Genomic DNA, 27,052 nt, shown 5'->3' on the forward strand with positions numbered 1-27,052 from the left:
AAGCAGCTCCCAATAAAGAGGTTAAATAAAACTGTTTCACAACTTTCAATTCCAAATCTACCCAAATTGGCCATTTGTTCTTGTCAACCCCGTGTAACTAAAAGGACATATATTGGACATTAACAGCCCAGGAATACATTCTTAAGTTAGGCGAAGTAAGACCTCCATCATTTTCAATTTTTGTAAGTGACGTTTACTAATTCTTGGTCTTTTATCATTCCAAATAAAAGATGAGATAATAGAATCAATCAGATCAAAAAAAAAAAAAACTGGGATATTCTGAAATAAATATAACAATTTTGGTAAAATCATCATTTTGACTATATGGATGTGACCAACAAGTGAAGATGTAAGTGGGTTCCATCCACTAAATAAATACTTCATAGAATCTACTCAGGGAACAAAATTAGCTTTGTAAAGATCCTTCTTTTTTAAACAGATTATAACGCATAAATATCTAAAAGAATCCATAATGTTGAATGGAGTATTACATATATGGAAACAGATTAATTTAAAGGAAACAGTTAATTTTTATTAAAATTTATTTTATATCCTGAAAAATCTCCAAATTCATTAAATAATTTTAGAAAGGCAGGGAGATTCTTTGGGATTAGATATATAAACCAGAAAATCGTCAGCGTAGAGAAATCTCATTCACAAGAATCCCATGAATATCTTTAGCTTCACGAAGAGTGATACCAAGGGATTCTAGTTTTAAGTTAAATAACAAAGGACTTAATAGACAACCTTGTCTTGTCCTCCGTGAAAGCTGAAAAGAGATCTACAATTATTAGTAATAGCAGAGGCAATAGGAGTTTTATATATCATTCTAATCCAATTTTTTTACATTAACACCAAAACCAAATTTCTCCAAAACATTAAACAAATACTTCCACGCAAATTGATCAAATGCTTTTTCAGCATCGAGAGACGACACGTTGTGGGGTTTTAAAAGAAGACGGGTAAAAATTTTCCAACCACTTGGCCATTATCTTTGACAGGATCTTAGCATCATCATTCAGTAATGAAATATGTCTATATGAGGCACGATCAGAATGACTTTTATCCTTTTTAAGAATTAAAGCATTAGAAGCGTCATAAAAAGTAAAGTTTAAATTGCCTTTCACAAAAGAGTCCTTAAGCATTTCCTACATATACCAAGAGAGAAATTTTCCATTTTTTTTATATAATTCTACAGGGTAGCCATCAAGTCCAGGGGCCTTACCAGATGCCATTGAAACATTAGCTTTATGAATGTTGGCTTCAGTAATTTGGGCATCAAGAGTTTTTTGATCCTTAACTGAAATTCGAGGAAAAACAATCTTCCATAAGAAAAAAAAATCATTTTAAAAGAATCGACTGGAAATTTAGATTTATAAAGATCATTATAAAATCCTTGAAAAATCTTATCAATGTCTTCATATTCCCAAGCCAGGGTACCATCTTTCCTACAGATTTTTAAAATTTGCTCAGGCCGTTTTTTATTGAGATACAAGCAGTTTGTTGTTTTTATCTCAAAACATACAAAATTGATGTTTTAGCTGAAGCTAATAGCCTTCAATAGGATGAGTTAATAATAAATTATATTGTGATTGAAGTTCCATCCTTTGTTAAAATAAGTCAATATTAGGGGAAATAGCATAAATATTATCCAAGTCTTTAACTTGTTTTGAAATCTTATTAATTCTACTTTATCCTGGTTTTTCAGGTTAGCAGATTAAGAAATGATCTGACCACCTTAAAATGCTTTAAATATATCCCATATGATTAATTTAGATGTACCCCATATAACATTAAAAAGAAAAAAATATATTTTACCTGGTTTTCAATGAAGCTAACAAAGTCTGAATTCTGCAATGATGTCTGAGACAGGCGCCAAGGTGGGTGGGCAAGGATGGCATCATCGAATTCGAAAGACAAACTGAAAGCTGCATGAGCAGATAGAGCGATAGTGTCATATCCACAATTCTTAACACTAGGCAAGAAGCAAAGGTCAACTATAATAGAATCGATCCTTGAATAATTTTCTATAAACATGCGACAAAAAAAAAATCTCTATCATCGGGGTGTAAATATCTGCATAATTCAATCAATCCAAAAATCAGTCAAAAAGGAATTAATAAGTAATGCAGAGTGATTTGGAAATTACTGGTTGGTTGAGCTCATGTCAATCAAAGGATTTAAACAACAGTTAAAATCCCTGCCCATTATCTACATATATTCATTTAAATGAGACAGTAAAGTAAATACATTTTTTTAAAAAAATCATCTAAGTTAGGACCGGACAAATTGACCAAAACAGCTTTTCTGTTACAAATTACCCCATTAACAATTAAAAATCTAGTAAAGAATCTGACTTAATATCCTCTTGAATGAACAAAATACTGGATTTAATAAAAATAGACACTCCTTTAGTTTTACTAAGAGAAGTGAAGTGAAATTGCAAACTCTTCCACGATCCAAAAAACCTATTTTGATCTCCCGCCTTGATATGTGTCTCCTGGGCAAAAATTGTATCAGGTTGAAATTGATTGATGATTTTAAAAGTCTTTTTACATTTGATAGGATGATTCCAACCACGTACATTCTAACTTATTACATTAATCTGTTTAGATTCCATACTATAATTTTATTCTACTTTACACATGTGCCGAGCACAGACCAATACGGGATGATCAAAAATGGTGGCGATGGAGAATACAACCACACAGAAAACACACATGCTCCGGAACCAACCAATGGGAAAAAAAAAACCCTAATTCTAACCCCATCCCACTCCCCCCACAGCCCAGAAAAAGCAGGCATCCTATGATAGGAAACACAGCCAAGACTGCTCTGTCTGTCCAAAAGATTAAAAAAGTTTCTCTATCCCTCCCCGTTAAAAAATGGAACCCACTGACCTTGTAAGAGGAACGACAAAGTCTCAACAAAGGAAAATGTTTACATTCCAGCATCTACAAACTTTCCCATGTTTATATTTAATCTTTTTTTAAACAGAGGAAACCAAAAAATTGTTATCTCTTAGAAAGTGAAAAACAGTTCCATCTTAACATTAACATTAAATCCCCTAAAAAAGCTTTAAATTCAGTTATAAGATGCAATAATATTCATTATATAAAAAATACTAATATATTGAAAAGAATTTTAAAAATAAGCAGTTATTAAAATGTGAAACATATTACCTAGAGAAACCAAGCATAGTGTTTAATAACAGAATAACAGATCAACACAAACTTTAAAACTAAATATTATACAAATAATTGAAACCTCCACTAAGTATATATAAGAAAAGGAAACATCCCCATTAGTAGGAAAAACTACCAGTTAGTTAATTAAAAAAAAAACACAAAAAGTATCAAACCAGATATTAGGTTAAAGGACTAAGTCCTTTTATGTGCTTTTTCTTCGTCGAATGTCCAAATAACCATTTAAACAGTCATACTTGAACCATAAATCTTCTTACCGAAAAAAACAATGATCTGCAGTAATAAACAAGTCCCCTAATCTTCTTTTAATAATCTCTCAATGAAGTGTCCAAGTAGCCTTCATAAATCTTCTTTCCGAAATGCTATTATGCAGATAATGTGCCAGACAGTTCAATCGGCAGTCGCAGCAGGTATAGTTTAAACAAATGCCAGTGCAACTTTAGGATCACAAAATGTACGAGGAGGAGAATTAGGAGGAAGAACTTTAATCCTCATTGGGTTACGCAAGGAAGGAAACAATTTCTTATCATATCCCTGTTTCATTACCAGAGTAAATTTTAATCTTTGTTCCATTACCTCCTTAGAAAAATCTTCATAAAAACCGAGCTCAGATGTCTCAAATCTAAAAACTCTGTTTTCTTGCCTGTCACATTATTTGACCTTAAATCTTAAAATATTGAGAACAAACCAGAACAGCCCTTGGTTTATTTGGATCTTGAGATCTCGAAGTGTTCTGTGTGTTTTTTCTGTAGTTGGCGGCTGTGATAATATAGAAGGAAATAAGGTATGAAAAAGCTTACCAATGTAAGCAGTTAAATCTCCTTCTTGCAGCCCAGCAATTTGTATATTCCTTCAGCGAGACCTAGTTTCCAGGTCTATAATCTTATTTCGATATCTTTCCAAACGAGTTTTACTTTATTTTACTTCCAAGCAATTTTTGCTTAATTATCTTCAATTCCTCTTTGTGTGTAGTGACTTGTGCTTCCAGATCCTTAAGTTTTCCCAGAAATGACATCATTTCATTACTATTCTTTTCAAGTTTGTCTTTAAAAGAACTGTTTCCAAGCCATATCTTCAGCCCACAATGGCATTTCATCAGATCCTTCCTTTTGCATCTTTCCTTTCCCGTTGCCTTTATCACTAGGTTCAGACAAGTACTTCCCACTCCTCAAAGACATATTGTTCCCCTTCAAGAATCTGCAAATGAAGATATTAAATTCGGTTTAAACTAGGGGGAAAGGGACAAAAGTTGGAGCAGCTCAGAAACTGATGTTACTCCATTCACAGACAAGCGCAGCCTCCAGGAGCTATTCAAATCTTGATTGACTTGATTGCACAATCCATCTGCCAAAACTACTTGAGCCAAAGCTTCAAAGCTCCAGTTCTTCACTGGCCACACTCCACCCCAGTCAATATTAAACTCCAGTCCCATTGAAGGTGAATATGCAGTAGAAGAAACTCTTCCCATGCCCAGAACTGGATGCGGTGAGCAGCAGCAATAATTGTAGAGTTCAGCACTGATAGTCACTCTCAAAATAGCTTTAGCAACAGTGATGGACAAATATCCAGCATGCAGCTTATTGAAACTTTCTCCCCTGTGTGAACCCGGTAGTGTGTCACAAGTGTAAAATGCTGTGAGATTTCATTGCTAATGTAATGGTCTCTCTGTTATGTTTCACTGCAGAGCTAATGGTTTCTCTGCAGCAGCGATGTTTAGCTTATGACTAGAAATAACAGGGTTTTGGAGTGCCTAGCTATCCAATGAGAGAGATATTGTTCTTTCCTGTGAGTCTGGAAGGTAGATTTTCACGGTCTTTTGCCAGGGAGAGATGAGAAGACACGAATGGAGAGAAAGGGCAATTTTACTTTTATTGTTTCCTTTACTAATCCTATACTCAAAGTAAGAATTCAATAGCTCAATAGTTTAATCGCATATTGTGTAGCACTTGTTATTTTTGGGGTACTGATTTGTAACAGGGGACACATCATGCAGCATTCACACAAACAAGATTTCTTAGGTTTGGTCAAGCTCAGGGGCTATCACCCCCTATATTAAGTTGCTAGCTGAAGCAAGAGTTACATAAGGTTAAATGACCTGAGTGATTACATAATGCTCCCCACATTCACAGAAGGTGAATGGCCTCTCCCCACTGTGAACTCAATGATACACATTTGGTTGATTTTGCTGACAGAATTACTTCCCAAAGTCTCAGCAGCTGATCAGCCTCTCTCCTGTGTGAACTTGCCTGTGTGTCTGTAGATGAGATGACTGAGTCAATCCCTTTCCACACACTGAGCAGGTAAACGGCCTCTCCCAGTGTGAACTCGCTGATGTACCTTCAGTTTAGATGAGCAAGTGAATCCCTACCCACAGTCTGAGCAGGTAAATGGCCTCTCCCAGTGTGAACTCGCTGATGTACCTTCAGGTCGGATGAGCAAGTGAATCCCTTCCCACAGTCTGAGCAGGTGAACGGCCGCTCACCAGTATGAACTGACTGGTGTCTCAGTAGGTGAGATGATTTAATGAATCCCTTCCCACAGTCAGAGCAGGTGAACGGCCTCTCCCCATTGTGAACTCGCTGATGTACCCTCAGGTCGGATGAGCAAGTGAATCCCTTCCCACAGTCTGAGCAAGTGAACGGCCGCTCGCCAGTGTGAACTGACTGGTGGCTCAGTAGGTGAGATGATTTAGTGAATCCCTTCCCACACACTGAGCAGGTGAATGGCCTCTCTCCAGTGTGAACTCGCTGATGTACTTTCAGTTGAGATGACTGTGTGAATCCCTTCCCACAGTCCGAGCAGGTGAACGGCCTCTCCCCAGTGTGAACTCGCTGATGTACCTTCAGTTGGGATGAAGAAGTGAATCCCTTCCCACAGTCTGAGCAGGTGAACGGCTTCTCCCCAGTGTGAACTCTCTGATGTTCCTTCAATTTAGATGAGCAAGTGAATCCCTTCCCACAGTCTGAGCAGGTGAATGGCCTCTCTCCAGTGTGAACTCGCTGATGTACCTTCAGTTGGGATGACTGAGTGAATCCCTTCCCAGACACTGAGCAGGTGAATGTCCTCTCCTCAGTGTGAACTTGCTGATGTACCTTCAGTTGAGATGAGCAAGTGAATCCCCTCCCACAGTCTGAGCAGGTGAACGGCCGCTCGCCAGTATGAACTGACTGGTGTCTCAGTACGTGAGATGATTTAATGAATCTCTTCCCACAGTCTGAGCAGGTGAATGGCCTCTCCCCAGTGTGAACTCGCCGATGTACCTTCAGTTCAGATGACTGAGTGAACCCCTTCCCACACACTGAGCAGGTGAATGGCCTCTCCCCAGTGTGAACTCGCTGATGTATCTTCAGTTTAGATGAGCAAGTGAATCCCTTCCCACAGTCTGAGCAGGTGAACGGCCTCGCCCCGGTGTGAACAGACCTGTGCAACTGTAGGTGAGATGATTTAATGAATCCCTTCCCACATTCTGAGCAGGTGAATGGCCACTCCCCAGTGTGAACTCTCTGATGTTCCTTCAGTTTAGATGACTGAGTGAATCCCTTCCCACAGTCTGAGCAGGCGAACGGCCACTCGCCAGTGTGAACTGACTGGTGGCTAAGTAGGTGAGATGATTTAGTGAATCCCTTCCCACACACTGAGCAGGTGAATGGCCTCTGTCCAGTGTGAACACGCTGATGTATCTTCAGTTGGGACGAAGAAGTGAATCCCTTCCCACAGTCTGAGCAGGTGAATGGCCTCTCCCCAGTGTGAACTCGCTGGTGTTCCTTCAGTTTAGATGAGCAAGTGAATCCCTTCCCACAGTCTGAGCAGGTGAACGGCCGCTCCCCAGTGTGAACAGACCTGTGCAGCTGTAGGTGGGATGGTCGAGTGAATCCCTTCCCACAGTCCGAGCAGGTGAACGGCCTCTCCCCAGTGTGAACTCGCTGATGTCCCTTCAATTCAGATGAGCAAGTGAATCCCTTCCCACAGTCTAGGCAGGTGAACGGCCTCTCTCCAGTGTGAACTCTCTGATGTTCCTTTAGTTTAGATGAGCAAGTGAATCCCTTCCCACAGTCTGAGCAGGAGAATGGCCTCTCCCCGGTGTGAACTCGCTGATGTACCTTCAGTTGGGACAAAGAAGTGAATCCCTTCCCACAGTCTGAGCAGGTGAACGGCCTCTCTCCAGTGTGAACTCTCTGATGTTCCTTCAGGTTAGATGAGCAAGTGAATCCCTTCCCACAGTCTGAGCAGGTGAACGGCCATTCGCCAGTGTGAACTGACTGGTGTGCCATTCGGTTAGATGATCGAGTGATTCATTCCCCACAAACTCAGCAAATGACCAGCCTCTGCCCAGTGTGAACTGACTGGTGTGTCCACAAGTGGGATAACTGACTAGATCCCTTCTCACACTTACAACAGGTGAATGGCCTTGTCCGGTGTGAACTTGCTGATGTACCTTCAGTTGAAATGGCCGAGTGAATCCGTTCCCACTGTCTGAGCAGATGAATGCATTCCCCCCGTGTAAAATGACCGGCACGCCAGTTGTTCTGATGATCGAGTGAATCCCTTGCTCCTCTTCCTAAATATCTGGACAGAGACAGCAAAACTGGCGTGTTGTGTTCGAGATTCCCGTAGACAAATTCCTTGTCATATTTAACCTGTAAAAACATATACAAAATCGATCAATGGGTGTGGACCAACATCTCAGATGAGATCACTTGAGTTGGCAAGGTGTGAGCTGACATCACACTTTTACAGTAAAGTTCAATCCAAGTTGGAGAGAGAAATCATCTTCTAACTGGGCACAGTGCTGGTATCTGGAATGACCATCAAACTCTCTGATGCTCTTCCAGAATCTATAACATAGGGGCAGTTCTGTCATTTCCAACCTGTGATCTGGCTCAGTTGTCTCTCTCCATTGGTTTTATTCCCTGTTCCCAATGAGCCGCATCGGTGCTCATTGCCTGGTCCCACAGGAACTGAAACACTCTCTACGCACCCACCATTTTCTGTGTAAAAAAACTTACCCCTGACATCCCCTCGGTATCTACTTCAAAGCACCTTAAAACTATGCCCCCTTGTGTTAGTCATTTCAACCCTGGGAAAGAAACCTCTGACTATCCACACGATCAATGCCCCTCATCATCTTATCCACCTAAAAAAAGTCTCTAAACATAAACAAGGAAATTATACATTGCTTTGAGGATTTATTAGAAGTCTACAAAACTATGAGGAAAACGATAGGTTAAATGCCAGCAGCTCTTTCCACTGAGGTTGGGTGGGATGACAACCAGAGTTCATGGGTCAGTGGGGAAGGTGAAAATTTGACAGGAATATGTGGAAAAGCCCTTCACTGAAATGGTCGCGAGAGTGTGGAATGCGATGCCAGCACAAGTGATGAATGTGAGCTCGGTTTCACCATTTAAAAGAGGTTTGGATGGGAGCCTGGATGGTAGGGGTATGGAGGGCAATGGTCCCGGTGCAGGTAGATGTATTAGACAGCTTAAATGTTTTTTTGGCATTGACTATATGGGCCAAATAGCCTGTTTCTGTGCTGAACTTTTCCATGTTTCTGTGATGGAGAAGCAGGGCTAACTTGCTTCAAAGGGAAAACAAGTTGGAGTGACAATGGAACAGCAATGGCTGAAGTTTCTGGCAGCAACTCGGGAGTTGAATGATCGATACTTACGAAAGAAGTGGAAGCATTGGAAAGGCAGGAGGACACAACAATGGCTGAAATGAGAAGCCAACCAGAAGGCAAACAAAAGAGCAAAAACTATTGGGAAGCTTTTAGGAACCAACAGAAGACGACTAAAAAAAATGTCAGATGAGCTCAGGAATTGGAATGATGATTAATGAGTCATCGTTAATGAGTCTTGGCAGCACCCAACAGTCTGAGGCATTTAGAGGAACAAAATATCCGGGGCCTCAATATCTCTTGAGAACCAAGGTTCCCTGCACCAGTTACCTTTCAGCTTTTATTTTGACAGGCACATAAAAACCCCACACCCTTAAAATTTCACTTCTGAAGGCCTCCCACTTACAACTACTCCTTTGCCAGAACACAGGCTGTCCCAAACCACAGATCATTTCTGATACCATCAAAATTGACCTTTCCCCAGTTTAGATTCTCAACCCATGGTCCAGAACTCTTTTTCCATATTTACTTTCAATTTCATGGCATTATGATCACTAATTCCTGTTAACAGCCCTGGGTCATTTCCTAACAGCTTATTGCACAATTTACGTCAGGAATTCTACGTCCTGATTAAGGGCACATTTGACAAACTCTGCCCCTTCTAGTCCTTTCACAGTATGGGAATCCCAGTCAATATCTGGGAAGTTAAAATCACCAACTGAATCAACCTTTGTTTCTTGGCATGGTCTGTGATCTCTCTACAAATTTGTTGCTCCAAATCTCTCAGACTGTTGGGTGTAACCAAGTCCCAGTAATGGCTACAATATCATATTTCCCTGTCCTGAGCTCATCTGGCTTTCCTACGATGCTTCTTGCATTGTGATATACACAGCTCAGCACATTCATCGCACCATGCTCAACCATTTGATTGCTGACTCTGTCTTTGGTCTGAACAACATCTGACTGGTGTCAAGAAAACAACCTCTCAATCATTGTCACAAACCCAAAGGAGCTAATTGTGGATGACAAAAGGAATGGAGACAGGCTAACCCCTATTGGCATCAATGGATCTGGGGTTGAGAGGGTCACCAAGGATCTGACATGGTCTGTATATACTAGCTGTGTTGTGATAAAAATACAACAGTACCTCTTTCACCTCAGACGGTTGAAGTTTGGGATGGGGACCCAAATCCTAAGGAATTTCTACAAGAACACAAATGAGAGCATCCTGACTGGCTGAATGACTGCCTGGTCAACTGCACTTTCTTTAATTGCAAGAACCTACAGAGAGGGGTGCACATAGCCTAGCACATCTCTAGATGTGAACTTCCCACTATTCAGGACATTTGCAGAGTCAGGTGTGTTAAAAGGGCCTGAAGGATAATGAGGACCCAATTCACCACAACCACAAACTGATCCTGCTGCTACCATCCCGGAAACGGTACCACAATAAAAGGACCAACGGGCTCCGGGAGAACATCTTCCACCAGGACATCAGACTGATTAATTGATTTCTATGTCATATTGACTGCCCTATCTACATACTATTTGTTATATATTACTATAAATGACACATTTAGACAGAAACGTAAATTGAAGATTTTTACTACTCATGTAGATGCAGAATGTATGTAATAAATTCAATTCAATTAACCCTCTCCACTATCTGTTCTGTCATTCTGGTTACCGTTCCCCCGACAACTTACTTTAATCACATCACCCCTCCCCCCACACTATCATTAGAAAGCCTTACCACGAGGATATTCATTCCTTCCTGATCTGTTCCCCTAACTAACGAATCCCATATCACCCCTTTGACTTTCCTCTGCTAATAATCCCCAACAGTTTCTAAAGTGGTCCACCTGTTGTTGTGTGGGATGGTCACAGGAGTATTATGTGAGGGATGTTTAACCTCATCCCTTTCCTCACTTTCACCCAGTTTCTGGTGTCCTGTACCTTGGGTATAACTCACCTCACTTCATGTCATAGCTATCACCCCCTCTAACTCCTGGATGATCCACAATTCATCCATTTCAAGTTCCAACTCCTTAAAGTGCATGGTTACAAGCTGCAGCAGGATGCACATCTTGTAGGTGAGGGCATCAAGGACACTGGAGGACTCCCCACCTTCCCACCAATGTCCCCTCTAACTTGTAATGACCAGTGGACACATAAATCTCGTAATGTGCATTTTTTTAACCCAGTGACAACATGTGCACAGTGCATTTCATATAGAGAGGTATTCATTTTAACAGCTTGCAAAGCATTGTCCATAAACACTTTGATCTCTGAGTTAGATCAAGTTCATCTGCACTCTCACACAACCTATGTAGTAGACTTGTAACGGGTATTGAAAACTTTTCTCACCAGGGCTTTTGCACTTTGTCCATATGCGATTTGCTTGCTAAATTACACTTTAAAATGTCAGATTTCCAAATATCACTACACTTCTTCGCACTTGTAAATTCTCCAGCAACTACTGCATCGCCACAATAACTACAGGTAACATGGGTATTTCCCCTGAGCACTCCTGAGGAATTGAGGATATATAACAAAATCATTTTGATCCTTTGTAACCTCTGGCTAAAAGAATAATTGGGACTGAATAGGAATTTTTGAACTTAAGAGAACTCTGTCTTCAGCGGTTAACTAAGGCAGACACATTCCCATTTTCTCTCTGGCTTACAGAGAGACACACTGAGAGCTGATAACATTATACATTATACCCTCGTTAGTTGATAACATTATACATTGTACCCTTATTTGAGTAAAGGGAGGAGGACTCACTGAAAAGGACAGGAATGAACATCTGTCTGTAACTAAGTCAGGGCCTTGCAAAGGGAATAACTGATAAGGACAGAACAGCACGTGCATCTGCAATTAAAACCTTCATTTAATGAACTCTCTTATCTAAGTAATTAAGTTTTGCACCAACAGACTTGATGAGCATACCAGTTCAAATAACATCTTGCAAATAGTAATGTATGGGGCTTAGTATGTATAAATACACGACTGTAACCTGACTGCTTACGTGCCCTCCCTTTGACAACTGGGTCTCCAACTCCTACAGGAGAATGCGCAATAAACTGTGGTGATGATAGCTGGTCTCTCATGTTTTATTCAGATTCAACTTTAACATTTGGTGTCACGAACAGGATCCCAATATAGGGAGTGCCAAGCAGACGGGCTGAGTAAGTGGCTGGACCACTCTGGGGACTGCGGAGACTGACCGGGCGCCCAATAGGTATTTTGTCATTCTCCGTTAGTTCCTTTCGAGGTACGGTCCCTCGCCCAAGCTGATCGCATACCTTGACGGGATCGGGAAAGAATCTGTTGGGAGACTTGTATAAGGTGGGCAAAATTTTCCTGAGGAGGCAGATGGGCCGGGTAAATTTTAGTAAGTGGGCAGGAGGTGGTCCCAGGAAATTTATCAATTTAACAGGAGGTGCCAGCCATGTAAATTTATCTGCTTGTTAATTGAACAGAAGGCTTTGTGCTGGGTAAAGAACATGGGTCAATTGCAGTCGAGTGATATGGGTGGGACAACAGCAGCCCAACACAATATGTGTGAGAGTTTTCCAGACAAGGGAAAAGATTTGCGAATGTTGAGTGCAGCACTGAATAAGAAATTGGGGAACAAAATCTGGCCACTGGGGGGGAGCCTGGGATATTACCTCGTGAGAACAAGCAGTAAATTTGATATGGAAAAAGAACTGTGGAAAGAAGTGGAAATTACTGAAAAGGGAATGGAAGGATAAGGCAGATGAAAAGTGGAACAGTACATTATTAGCAAGTTTGAGGAATAATGCATGTGACAGAGGGATCGAGGTATGCACTGCAGAAGGAACACCAAAGGTTGGGAGAGGCTGAAAGCGGAGCATGAATGGGTGGATGGGCACCGAAAACGAGAGTAGGGAAAACAACGTAAGCAAATCAAGGCCGGCCTGGATAGGAACATCAGTATGAAGTTCTAACTGATAAGTGAAACAAGGGATACCAAACATATGACTGGCATACCGACCCTGTTTGAGGACAGTGACTTTGATGCTGAGTGCATAATGCGACTCCGCAAGATTTATTCGCTCTGCTGCATGATTCTCTCAGCTGATGAGGGGCGGAAACGGAAGGCAGAACTGAGATACCAAAGCTACCTGGAGTTACAGTTGGGAAACCATAATGAGAATGAACAGACAGACCAGATTATTCAACCCTTGGAAAGGGCTCTCCAGCAACCTGCATACATCACTAAAGTACATCAAAGCAAACCTAAGCCTGCAGAATCTATGACCCTCCAGGGTGCTCAACTGAGGAAAGCCAATATTATGCACCCCTCAAGGGACAGAAGTTCCCAGTCACGGTGATTGGAGAGGTTAAAGGAAAAGAGGTCAGCGCATTTCTCCCTATAGTTCTGGATTTCCTTTGGCGACAGACAGAACTGATGCTTCCCTATATCACTGTCTGGGTTTGCCCTGGGTGAAAGCCAAAGAGCCCAGAGTTCAATTCAGAAGCTTCAAAGAACATCTAAACAAGTCTGATGCATTTTGGAAACAAGTCCTGTGGACTGATGAAGTTAAAATAGAACTCTTTAATGGCAATGAGCAAAGATATCTTTGGGGAAAAAAGGGTGCAGAATTTCATGAGAAGAATACCTCTCCATCTGTTGAGCATGGGGGTGGATCGATCATGCTTTTAGCTTGTGTTGCAGCCAGTGACACAGGGAACATTTCCTGGTAGAGGAAAGAATTTATTCAATTAAATACCAGCAAATTCTGGAAGCAAACATCACACTGTCTGTAAAAAAGCCAAAGATGAAAAGAGGATGGCTTCTACAACAGGATAATGATCCTACACATAACTCAAAATCCACAATGGACGACCTCAAGAGGTGCAAGCTGAAGGTTTTGCCAAGGCCCTCACAGTTCCCCAACCTAAACATCATTGAGAATCGGGGGATAGACCTCAAAAGAGCAGTGCATGCAAGATGGCTCAAGAGTCTCACAGAACTAGAAGCTTTTTACAAGGAAGAATGGGCGAAACTCCCCCAAACAAGAATTGAAAGACCATTAGCTGGCTACAAAAAGCATTTACAAGCTGTGATACTTGCCAAAAGGGGGTGTTACTAGGTGTTGACCATGCAGGGTGCCCAAACTTTTGCTTCAGGCCCTTTGCCTTTTTTGTTATTTTGGAACTGTAAAAGATGGAAATTAAAAAAAAAAAAATTCCTTGCTTAAAATGTGTGATCTTTAACTTACGTCTTTTGGAAATCAGTTCAACTTTTACTCGTTTAACAGTAACAGAAATTTTGACCGGGGTAACCAAGCTTTTGCATGCCATTGTAATTGAGCAGGCCTCTTTTGAATCAGCTGTCTCTGCCCAGAAGGCTGAGCTGTTTGCTCTGACTCCTGCCTGTGTCCTAGCAACAGACTGAAGTGCGGACTTTTACATGGACTCCCGTTAGGAACTGACTACGGGGCTTTAGGGATTCCTGACATCCTCTGACCACCCCATTAGTAATGCTACCTTTGTAAACAACTACAGCTACCTCGAGTTTTCACTATTATTAAATGTGCAGCCCATACTGGGGAGTTTGATGAGATGTTCCAGGGTAATGTTCGGGCTGATGCAGCGGCCAAACATACAGCCTTGAATCTCACACTTTTAGTCCCCTGGGGAACCCAGCAAGCTCCTATTAGTCAAAATCTAAGCACGGGTATGCCAGACATGGGGGAAATACGTAACTAACAGGGGGACCCCCCTGAAGGAGAGCGCAAACTATGGTCCCAAATGGGTTTCCACCTGGAACCTCAGACCAATTTATGGGTGACCCCTGCGGGACAGCTCTGTGTTCCCTCTGTGTTCTTACCTATTTTGATAGATTATATACATAATTGTACACACTTGTGCAAGGAGGGAATGGTTAATACATTATTACAATCTTGACTTCCAGAGAGCAGCTGAAAAACCAGCCAAAGCATGCTTAAATTGTAAAAAAAAACAGATGCTGGGAAGGGGATGCCTTGTGGTTCGGGAACTACCCCTTGCCTGGTGGACCTTTTCCTTGCTTGTAACTTCAGTTTATAGAATCACCTGAGTACATTGTTATAGGTGTTGCTCAGTGATAGTAGATGCATTTAGCAGATGGATTGAAGCTGTTCCTACAACTAATGATACCACTATGACTGTTGTGAACATATTGCTAAAAGAAATAACTCCTCGCTATTGTTATATACTTGTGCCATGACAGTGGTACCCTTGTCACGTGACTGGGGTTGAAGCTATACTGGAGGTAATGGTCTTGTGACGGTGGAGTGATGTCATTTTCCCGCCAGTAGAGATCATGTGACAGGTTTTTTTTATTAACAGGTTATAAAAGGAAGACCCCACCCTGTGAGGAGGGGCAGTTCGTGGCTGGATTTGCCAAGTTGACTTCATGCCACTGCGTGATTTAATGTGATGACGCAGTTTAGTTGAAGGATGAAGTTTTTATCTAATGCCTAAAGTTTAAAAGGTCATTGCCAGCTGTTTCTTTACAATACTACTAGTTGAGAATCAGTGGAGAGTGAGGATCGGAGTTCGGGAGTTAAAGATCGAGGAGAATCTATTTCGACGGTGAAACAGGTTCGACCTTATTTAATCCTTATTTGGAAGGAATTCATTGACTGTTCTCATGTTAATCTCTGCGAGATAGCAGAAGATTGTGTTAAAGGAAAGGTCAGTGCCTTTAAGCCGTTTCATTTCGTAAACTCTTTGTGGGAAAAGTTTGACGTCGGGGATCGAAGCAGAACAACGTGAAAGAGAATTTAAATCGTCTTATAAAGTCTCTCCTTTTAATTGGACTGTGAGCATTTCTGAACTTTTGGCAATACTACTTTAAAGAACTGTTTTTGCAACATCGCTTTAAGAACTGTTTAAGCTGCCGCACAGCAGCTGTTTCCGGTTACGTTAGTGTTTGTTTACTTTTGGGGGGTTTGTTTACAGTGTTTAATAAAAGTGTTGTTTGTTATATAATCCGTTGCCTAACTCATATATTTATTGTTGCCTGAATACGTAACATAAATATGGGGGCTGCGTCCGAATTGGATCGTTCGAGTTTAGATTGTTGCTAACTTTTGAATCGGTGTTTTGGAAAAGGAGAATACTAGATTCTTTTGTTTGATTGGCTTGTGAGTGGTATTTGGCAACAATGAATATTGATGAGTTTCTGGTTTCGCCAGTCGCGGGGTTCTTAGTGAAGGCAAAAAAAACTGAGGTCTCTGAGATAGCTTGTAGATTGCAACTTAAAAGTATTTTGACGACTACATCTATGGCTGTCATACAGAGAAAAATCGCGTCACACTATGTGGATTCGGGTGTTTTTAATGTATCTATTTTAGAGTCGTTTCCAATAAGTGCTCTGGAGATGCAGTTACAAATCGAACAAATGATGTTAGAGCGTTGTAAATTAGAGGCTGAACAAAAGCAGAGAGCATTTGCATATGCAATGGAGGAATTAAGGTCTGGGAAACAGTCTTCTGCTTCTAGAAAACCATTTGTTGCTAGTCAAGAAATTAAATTGGTCCCTCCATTTAGTGAAACAGAAGTGGAAAGATATTTTCAACATTTTGAAACTATTGCTCGGATGTCAGAGTGGCCGAGAGATAAATGGTCAGTGTTGTTACAGAGTGTAATTAAAGGCAAAGCACAACAAGTTTACACAGCTTTAACTGCTGCACAAGAACTTGATTATGATATTGTGAAAATGCATATTCTAAAAGCATATGAATTAGTCCCAGAAGCTTATAGGGAAAGATTCAGAACTCTGAAAAAGTCTGGGGATAAAACCTATGTGGAATTTGCCTACGATAAAGCTATGTGTTTTGAGAGATGGGTTTCTTCTATAAATGTAAATGGGGACTATGATAAATTGAGAGAGCTGTTTTTAATGGAGGAATTTAAAAGAAGCATTCCCGTTGAAGTAAGGACCTACTTAAATGAGAGGGATACTGATAAATTGCAAGACTGTACTAGATTAGCTGATGAGTATGTTTTAATCCATACGAATAAATTTCCTCAGGGCTTAATTTTTAAGAGGAAAAATAACATGGAGACTCAAGGTAAATCAGAAATTAAATCAGAAGTTAATGAGAAAGGTAAGGAGGAAGGAAAACCAGTTTGTTTCTGGAACACCAGAAAGTCAGTTTGGTTTTAATTGTAACTAGTGTAAGAAGCCTGGCCATGTCATAGCTAACTGTTTCAGCTTGAAAAAGAAAGAGAAGGAAGCAGTTCCAGATGCTTGTGTGCAACATACTGAAGCACCTGTAAAGTTACAGGGTTTGATAAACACAAATGAGGTTTTGTTACAGGCTGACCAAGTTAGGAAGGGATATGATCATTTTATAACTGAAGCTTTTGTATCTTTGAAAGAAGGATCTACTCTGGTGCCAATAAGAATCCTTAGGGATACTGGAGCTTCTCAATCACTGATGTTAGACAGTGTGTTTAAGTTTAAAGAGTCTGATACTCGTGAGGTAAATTACATAAAGTAAATTTAAAGTCAGGGTTCGTTACAGGATTTGTTAAAGTACGATTACAGCATAGCTTACCTGTGAAGGGTATTTCTTTATTGTTAGGTAATGACTTGGCAGGTGGACAAGTTTTTCCTGAAGTGCATTTGACAATGGAGTCAGAGGAACCAGAGTTGAATTCCAACACAGATTCTTCCTGTATTGTGACTAGAGCTATGGCTAAAAAGATTGACGTGCAAAATGAGGTTGTTACTCAGGACTGTTCAACTTAGGATTCGAGTTTTGCGGATGTGTCAGAGACTTTCTTATCTTCGTTGATTGATCAAGATTCTTGGGGGAAATCTGACTATGAAGATTTATCTCTGTCTCGGAAGGAGATGATAGCAGAGCAGAATAGACACTCGGAGATTATAAAATTAAGAGAGCAAGCTTTACTAGGTAGTGAAATTGAGAAGGTGCCATTAGGATATTACTTGGAAAAAGGGGGGTTGATGAGGAAGTGGAGATCGCCTACAATTCCTGCAAGTGAGGATTGGAATGTTGTTTACCAGGTAGTTGTACCCAAAGATTATTGAAATGAGATTTTGACTTTAGCTCATAGTGTGCCTTTCGGTGGACATCAAGGGGTAAGGAAAACTGTGGACAACATTTTAAAACATTTTTACTGGCCTGGTCTAAGAAAAGATGTGGCGATGTTTTGCAAAATGTGCCATACTTGTCAAATTGTGGGTAAACCAAATCAGGTTACACCAGTAGCTCCATTACAACCTATTCCAGCACTTGGTGAACCATTTTCTTAAGTTATTATAGATTGTGTTGGTCCATTACCAAAGACAAAAACTGGTTATCAGTATTTGTTGACTATTATGTGTACTTTGTCTAGGTTTCCAGAGGCAGTACCACTTAGCCAATATAAGCCACTTAGCCAGTACCACTTAAGTTAGTACCACTTACCAATATAAAAGCTAAAACAATGACAAATTGAAAAATATAAATTATAAGAATTATAAAATTCTTCACTTATTTTGGATTACCTAAGGAGATACAAACTCATCAAGTTTGTTTACTTTTGGGGGGTTTGTTTTCAGTGTTTAATAAAAGTTTTGTTTGTTATATAATCCCTTGCTGCACTCACATATATATTGTTGCCTGAATACGTAACACTATGGACTTTCAGAAATGATAAGTTCGGACAATGGGCCAAAATAAATGAGGAAATCTGTAAAGAACTTGCTATAAAACAGCAGTTCCACTGCACCCATCATCTGAACGCAGCGACATTGGAACGAACCAATGGTACTTTGAAAGATAAGTTGGCAAAACTTACACAAGAAACTGGATTGACCTGATTGAAGGTTTTACCCTTAGTCCTATTCCAGATGAGAATCACGCCATCAAGTTAGACAGGGCTATCACTGGCAGAAATTATCTACAGGAAGCCCATGAGAACCCCATGGGGACCCCGACCTTGTCTGCCGCTCCTCCCTGAGCGCTTACCTGCAACATTGGATATTCATACCTTGGGGGAGGAGATGGGAAAATACTTATGGAAATTAACTAACACTCTCCAAAGCTTGCATTCACAGGTACGACAAGCCTATCGAGAGGATGAACCCCAAACTACAGGTGACTACTCCACCATCCAGCCTAGAGAATTGTCCTGCTCAAGAACTGGGATGATAAGAAGTTGGGACCGAGGAGGAGAGGACTGTACCAAGTGCTACTGACAACACCTCCTGCAGTGATGGTGGAAGGGCAGCTCCGGCGGATACATCGAACGGACTGTAAACAAGTTACTGGCAGAACTGATAAGACTGAATAATGTACTGGTTAATGCTGATTTTAATGACCCTAAGGGAACCTGCCCCTGTCTTGGGAGGCCCCCAGTTTAACAGTTTCCTGTCCCTCTACCACATCTATGCTAAGCAAGTTGAGCGGGGAGCATGTTGGGTATGTGCCAGAATTCTCCAACAGGGTAAGACTATGTCAGTGGTGCCCCTGAATACTAGCACAGTCAATTCAGTTCTGGTGTTTTCTGATAGCCGTAATGGTAGCATTGTCAATTGCACCATATCCAGGTCTGGAAGGCGAGACTGGGGATGGTGTTGCTTTGAGTGTTGGAGTCGTAGACCTCCTCCACAAGACCCCTCCAAGCTATGGCCGGGGGTAGGAGTTATGTCTCCAGCAGTGGCTAGTGTTAAGTGCTCGTGACACATGACAGTGGTACACTTGTCACATGACTGGGGTTGAAGCTATACTGGACTTGAGGTATGGTCTTGTGATGGTGGAATGACATAATTTTCCCGCCAGTAGAGATCATGTGACAGGTTTTTTTTTACAGGTTATAAAAGGAAGACCCCACCCTGTGAGGAGGGGCAGTTCGTGGCTGGATTTGCCAAGTTGACTTCATGCCACTGCGTGTTTTAGGTGATGACGCAGTTTAGTTGATGAAGCTTTTATCTAATGCCTAAAGTTTAAAAGGTCATTGCCAACAGGTTCTTTACGATTCTGCTAGAGACAGTGGAGAGTGAAGATCGAAGTTCGAGAGTTAAAGGTCGAGGAGAATCGCTTTCTACGGTGAAACGGGTTTCAACGTTTGTTTGATCCTTATACGGAAGGATTTTGTTGACTATCTTTGTGTTAATCCCTGGGTTTTACCAGAAAGGATTGAAGGTAGTGAAGAAGGAAAGGTCAGTGCCTTTAAGCCGTTTCGTTTCGTAAATTCTTCATGGGAAGTTCGACGTCGGGGATCGAAGCCAAGCGACGTGAAAGAGAATTTAAATCGTCTTATAAAGTCTCTCCTTTTAAATGGACTGTGAGCATATCGAACTTTTGGCAATACCACTTTAAAGAACTGTTTTTGCAATATCACTTTAAGAACTGTTTGGGCTGCCGCACAGCAGCTGTTTCCGGTTACGGTAGTGTTTGTTTACTTTTGGGGGGGTTTGTTTTCTGTGCTTAATAAACGAGTTGTTTGTTATAAGAAACCCTTGCCAAACTCATATATTTATTGTTGCCTGAATACGTAACACTAGTACAACTTGCTGGTGTAACCAGAATGAGAGTTCACCCTATCAAGTGGGAAGTAGTAACTGTACCAAGAGTCAAACTAATGATACCCCTGAACCACTAAATGGAGCTTATTGGCTTTGTGGGAATAGGGCCTACCCCTGGCTGCCGGGAGAAAGAACAGGGCAGCGGCATGGAACCACACCCAAATTCGCCAAACAGTGCGACAGAATCGGGTGGTCCATGACTTTATATTAGCAGAAAAAGGAGGGACCTGTGCTATCACAGGTAATGAATGCTGTACTTAAATCCATGATAGATCTTCCAATATTACTGACTTGTCTAAACACATAACCCAAGAGATTCAGAAAATTCAAGATGTTGGCAGTAAGCTACATAATTTTGGGACCAGTAAGGCAGGGGGGTGGCCCTGGCCCTTCAACATATTCGAGGGCTTCTGGAGGTTGTTTTTGCATTTCGGAAGTCTGATTGTATTAATTTTGATTATTGCCTGTGTCCTACAGTGCCTTTGGCCATGTTTTGTATCATGTTGTAGAAGCAGAACCCCATAACCATATGCCCTCTGCTTTGCTTTTACTTTGGCTTTGACTTCTCTTGTCAGCCACTGACGCATCCTTTTTCCATTCAAAAATGTCTTCTTCTTTGCAAAATATCTGTCTTGCACCTTCCTCACTTCTCGCATAAACTCCAACCACTGCTGCACTGCCGTCCTTCCCGCTAGTGTCTCTTTCCAGTCAACCTTGGCCTGTTCCTGTCCAATGCCACTGTAATTTCCCTTACTCCACTGAAATACCGACACATCGGATTTTGGCTTCTCCTTCTCAAATTTCACAGTGAACTCAATCATGTTGTTATCACTACCTTCACTTCCATCTCTCAAATCACCTCTGGTTCATTACACAATACCCAATCCGGTACAGCCGATTTCTGTTGTAATTTGCAGTCCACATCACTGCAGCTGTTTAGAGGCCTGTAGATAACTGCCATCATGGTCCTTTTACCCCTGCGATTTCTTAGCTCAACCCATAAAGATTTCAGAAATGTCACTCCACTCTTCAAGAAGGGAGAGAGGCAGAAGAAAGGAAACTATAGGCTACTTAGTCTGAGAGTGGTATGAAAGATGTTGGAGTCGATTGTTAAAGATGTGAGTTTGGGACACTTGGAGGCACAAGATAAAATAGGCTGGACTGAACATTGTTTCTGCAAGGGAAAATCTTGCCTGATGAATTTGTTGGAATGCTTTGAGAAATAATAAGCAGAGTAGACAAAGGAGAATTGGTTGATGTTGTGTACTTGGATTTTCAGACCTTTGACAAGGTGCCACACATGAGGCTCCTTAACAAGTTCTGAGCCTGGTTGGGCAGCGATGAGGAAGGATCTGATTTCAAGTTTGTATAAATCGAAAGGCGATTGCAGTGGGAAAGGGCCGGGACCCACCCAGACGGCTGGACAGTCTGGGCCAGGAATGTAGGATCAGTTAGTTCTGGTTCCCCAAGCAGTGAGAGTGGATGTCGGTAACGAGGATCTGTTTACGTGTATGGGTGTGGGGTAAATGGTGGGAAAGTTGTGGGGTAAATGGTGGGAAAGTTGTGGGGTTACTGGCAGGGTGGAGGGAGGTTGGGGATGTGGGTTATCGGACACAGTGTGACCCGGGAGGAAGAGTCCTAGGGCAGATCATGTTGTGAGCAAAGGAGGATCAGGTCCATTGCATCAGACAGCTTTCAGGAAGCAACAAATATCTCTTTATATTACTCACAGTCTAATCTTTCTACTAACATTGTGTTTGTCACAGAGCCCAGAGTCTGGGAACAGCTCGATGGTAGGAAGCAGATGGTGATGATGGGAGGCTATTTATTGGAGTCAAGGCCCGTGCCTCCTGGAGCTCCCCAGGGTGACACCCATTGCTACTTGTCATCTATGTCAATAATCTGGTTGAGAATGTACAGGGTATGGGTAGTGAGTCTGCAGCAGGTAATTGTAAACAATTACCTCCTTTTGCAGGATAGTAAATATAAACACCCCTCTTTCCCTCCCCACACTCAGAACCGACCAAAAGCTACTTCAGAAGATACAAGTTCTTCAAATGAGCAAACACTGAGGGAATGTGAGAGACTTTAAAGAGCTGGGATACTGACAGCACATTACCAGACCTGGAATGATTGCAACTGGTCTGATAGTATTTCTGGTCACATTCAGCTCACTCCAACTATTCCCTACCTTCCTTTTATAAGTATGTAATGTCTAAAGGACCAGTGTTTGAGTAAATGAGACTCACCAGACTTGCTCCTGACTGAATCAATGGAAATCCTGAGTCAGAAGGGTTTCTCTCCAGTCGGTGCTCTCAGTCCTCGGGCTGGTTCACTTGCTGCTGTTCCCTCGTCTTCAGTCGTGGTTTGCTTCAGTTGTGGGCTTTTCTTCAAATAAATCTCTCACCGCAGGTCTAACTTTAACATGAAAGATAATGAAGCATGTTAACAATACAAAGGACAACAAAATATTTCTGCTCACTGAAATCTAAATATTGAAGACAAATATAATGAACTCAGTGAACAAATCTGTAATTGTCCCTGACACGTCACAAAACCTGATGTGGGATAGGAAGGAGTCATCGTTCTGTCATGGTAAGATGTAAGATGCAGGAACAGAATTAGGTGATTCCATCCATCAAATCTGCTCCACCACTCAACCATGGCTGAGATTTATTCCAACACCATATCCCTGCCTTCCTGCTGTAACCCTGAAGCTACTTAGCAATCATGAGTATATTAATCTCTGCCATAAATATACCCAAATGGCAGCCTCAACCAACCTCTGCGGCAACAAATTCCACAGTTCACTCATCTTTTGGATGAAGAAATTTTTGTCAACTCAGTTTTAAAGGTAAGCATCTTTATTCTGAGCCTGTGCTGTCAGATCACAGTCTCTCCATCTTATGGAAACATCGTCTCCATGTCCACTGTATCCAGGCTTTCCAGCATTTGGTATGTTTACATAACCATACATCCCTCCACCAACCCCACTGTCCCTCTGAACCCCATTGAGCACAGGTCCAGAACCATCAAATGCTCCTCACACATAAAGCCCATCATCCCTGAGATTATTCAGGTGAAACTTGTTAGTAACAACTGCATTGAACACATTCCCAAGTATAACAGACCATCAGGAAATTTAAACCATTCCAGAGTGAATGGAATAAAAAGAAACTGGATTCACCAGAATCGTTCAAAAGGTAAGGAACTGCTGTGGGGAGAGCAACAAATTTAACGATTCAGGTTCACAATCTTTTGTCAGAATGGATTAAGAACTTTTTATTTTTAGTGCAGATTTCCAGCAACATGAGTTTCTGTTTGATTCCTACTGTCTGACAGGTAACAGCGAGGAGGAATTCCGAAACACAGTTCGAACACTGAACCCCCCAGGTCTATTTCTACTGGTTCAAACACAGATCAGCTCATTTACTCACAGCCTGTCCTTGTGAGGGATGGAATACAAACTCATTCTCTCCTCAGATTAGCAGCATTGCTTCCAAAGGAACTCCAGAAGCAAACATTTGATCCCAGACCAGAAATACTCGCTCAACACCTCATGAACCCGGGCAGCTTGATCTCTGGGTCCATTTTACTTGGGTCTAAACAGGGGTGCAGAGCACCTCCGGAGCTCACCGGAGCACCACTCCAGCACCTCTGTAAAAAACACTAGATCCCAGACCAGAAATACTCGCTCAACACCTCATAAACCGGGGCAGCTTGATCCCCGGGTCCAGTTTACTTGGATCTAAACAGGGGTGCAGAGCACCTCCGGACCTCACCGGAGCACCACTCCAGCACCTCTGTAAAAAACACTAGATCCCAGACCAGAAATACTCGCTCAACAGCTCATAAACCCGGGCAGCTTGATCCCCGGGTCCATGTTACTTGGATCTAAACAGGGGTGCAGAGCACCTCTGGACCTCACCGGAGCACCACTCCAGCACTTCCGTTAGAAAATAAGTAAAAAAATAAACAAGCAGGGAATTTAACAGCGGCCGCATATTAAATAGAGGGAATTTTAAGGAAACTGGGGTTAGGGAGAGGGGTTGGTGGCTGGTGAGGAAAATACTACCAATAACATTAAGATAAGATATTTGATAGCTTTTGGTGAACTCCTGGAGCTGTGACTGTGGTGGTCCGTGGATTACTCACTAATACAAAAGTAAATTTTTCTCACTAACAACCTTATGGCTTCTAAGCAAACAACCTTATTTCACTTGGTTGATCATTATATTTTATGATAATTAGTGAATGCAACTGTGCAATATTTGATTTATTATTAAATTAAGTGTTATATGCTTTATTGTACCAGTTACATACTGAAATGCAGTGATTGGTTATAAGCATGTTAATGTTTTATTTATCACTGTATTTCTGTGGAGCTCTGGAAATCATATATATTTCTTTCACCTTGGTTTAGTGTTTGACATTATAAAAAGCTCTATTCATATACACACACACACACACACAAGCACCCCCCCCCCCCCAATTTGTGTAACTGCTCATCACATGAATGGGACAGGGAAGTTGCCCAGTATATGAAATGAGCAGGTACACAAATTGGGTGTGACATAGAGGGGTGACTGACAGGTTCGTGGCCTAAGGTGGAACGAGTCGATTTTAGAAAACCTTGCAATTTTCAATTATCTGAAACAGAAATATGGCAAAAGTGATTAATTTCAAACTTTCATAATCACTCAAATAGTTGAACATCACATACATGTACCGAGATCTGTATAACTTTAGACCTCCTAACATAGGCCATAAACTTATCAATCACCCCTCGTACAGCTCCGGCAGCTTTCCACACGCACACACACACACATACACACATACATATACACACCCCCAATTTGGGTACCTGCTCATCAAATGAATGGGACAAGGAAGTTGCCCAGTACACGAAAGGAGCAGGTACACAAATTGGGTGTGACATACTAGGGGTGACTGATAAGTTCATGGCCTAAGATGAAAGGAGTCAATTTTACAAAACCTAGCAATTTTCAGTTATCTGCAACGGAAACAGCACAAAACTGATTAACTTCAAACTTTCTGCAAAATGACTCAAAGAGTGCAGGTACCAAGAGCTGTATAACATTAGGCCACGAACTTATCAATCACCCCTCGTACAGCTCTGGTAGCTAAAAGACTGGCACTGCACCCCTGCTCCAGCCGTCCAGCAGAGCTCGGGCCCGGCCCTTTCCCAATGCAACCGGCCCGGATTTACACAAACCCGCCGGGATCAAACTCCACTCACCCCCGCTCGAGTCGGTGAACCGCCAACGACAGCTGCTTTCGGCAGTGCGCATGCGTTTATCAGGATGTTCTCCGCAGCACCACCAGCGGTCGGAGGTACACATGACCACCAGTGGTCGGAGGTCCATACAGCGCCCCCAGTGCTCGGAGGCGTGTGGGACACGGAGAGGCAAATCACAAACGTGACAAAGTCTGCACATGCAGGAAATCCAGCTCAGCACAAACAAAAGGCTGGTGGAACTCAGCAGACCCGGCAGCATCGATCGAAAAGGGTCGACAGTCGACGTTTCCAGCTGAACCCTCCTTCAAGATTGAGATGGAATGGGGGAAATATCTAAATAAAATCGGGGCGGGCGAGAAAATGCCTGCCGGGATGGTGACAGGTTGAAGCCAGGTGGATGGGAAAGCTCAAGAGCTGAAGAAAATAGAATCCAGAGGGAAGTGATAAGCACGTGAGAGGACGTGAAAAATCAGAGAGGAAGAGGGGGAGTGTTCACTGGAAGGAGAAATTGATATTCATGCCATCAGGTTAGGGGGAGGAGCTACCCAGACGGAATATAAGGTGCAGATCCTGGACCCTGAGGGTGGCCTTAACTTGGCACAAGAGGAGGCAATGGGTTGACACGTCGGAACGGGAATGGGAATGGGAATCAGAATGAAAATGTTTGGACACTGGGAAGTCCCGCCGGGAGCGGATAGTTCAAAGGTCAGTTTATTATCAAAGCAGGTATCCATAAACAACTCTTGCGTTTTTTTTTTCTCCAGAGAACCACAAAACAAAGAAAGAGCATGAAAGTCTTTCAGAGAGAAAAATCAAACTCCCACCCCACCCCCCACATCAACAAGAACGGCATCCCGATCATCAACCCCCAAAACCCACCCCTCCTGCACAAAACGGAACAATAACATCGATCCGCCCCCCAAAAAAACAACCCTACCCCGCACAACTGCGGAGGAGCTGGTGTCACCAGTGTAGAGGCGGCCGCATCGGGAGCAGCGGACACAACGGGCGTCCCCGGAAGATTCACAGGTGAAGTGTCGCCTCACCTGGAAAGATGTTTGTACAACGGAGAGAGATCGGCCGTCCGGCCCTTTCACTGTGACACCCCGAACTCCACATCAAATCCGTCCAAACGAATCTGGGCGAACTTTAATGACCAATAAATATAATTCCTCCCAGCGATCAGCTCTCTGAATGATTCCCTGACTCTGAGAGGAAGGGGTGTCTATGGTCCACAGTGTCAGGGTGTTGAGTTTACCAGGAGACAAAGACTGCAGGGACGAGAGGTTTTCTGTTGACTAATACACTGTGTGTGGACCCCGCTGGCAATTCTGGTGTTGTGACCCGAATCGAGACAAACACCACGCTGCCCACTCCACCAACAACACGGCACAGCCGGACACATATCA

The 27,052-nt window shown here is 42.2% G+C and overlaps 1 protein-coding gene across 5 annotated transcripts; it reads right to left on the minus strand.

Annotated features, from left to right (window-relative positions):
* Window positions 1-596: 596 nt before the first annotated feature.
* On the minus strand, window positions 597-23,167 carry LOC132387777 (gastrula zinc finger protein XlCGF57.1-like). Of its 5 annotated transcripts, XR_009510011.1 has the most exons (5): window positions 22,633-23,167; window positions 7,600-7,843; window positions 3,464-4,403; window positions 1,819-1,928; window positions 597-769 (listed from the first exon to the last, which is right to left on the minus strand). XR_009510011.1 is itself a non-coding variant. In XM_059960142.1 (2 exons), the coding sequence occupies exon 2, from the start codon at window positions 7,475-7,477 to the stop codon at window positions 5,546-5,548; it is 1,932 nt and encodes a 643-aa protein (XP_059816125.1). In that variant the 5' UTR covers window positions 7,478-7,843; window positions 22,633-23,167; the 3' UTR covers window positions 4,684-5,545. The 5 variants fall into 5 exon arrangements, 1 of the variants encoding a protein (XP_059816125.1); XR_009510010.1 differs by having other exon boundaries at window positions 597-1,928; window positions 4,007-4,403; XR_009510009.1 differs by having other exon boundaries at window positions 597-1,928.
* Between the last annotated feature and the right edge of the window lie 3,885 nt (window positions 23,168-27,052).

This window comes from Hypanus sabinus, unplaced genomic scaffold (assembly GCF_030144855.1).
Source record: "Hypanus sabinus isolate sHypSab1 unplaced genomic scaffold, sHypSab1.hap1 scaffold_220, whole genome shotgun sequence".
Lineage (NCBI taxonomy): Eukaryota > Metazoa > Chordata > Chondrichthyes > Myliobatiformes > Dasyatidae > Hypanus > Hypanus sabinus.

Excerpts from the sequence above, each read along its gene's own strand:
- LOC132387777 (XM_059960142.1), bottom strand. The coding sequence starts at position 7,477 with ATGGCACACCAGTCAGTTCACACTGGCGAATGGCCGTTCACCTGCTCA.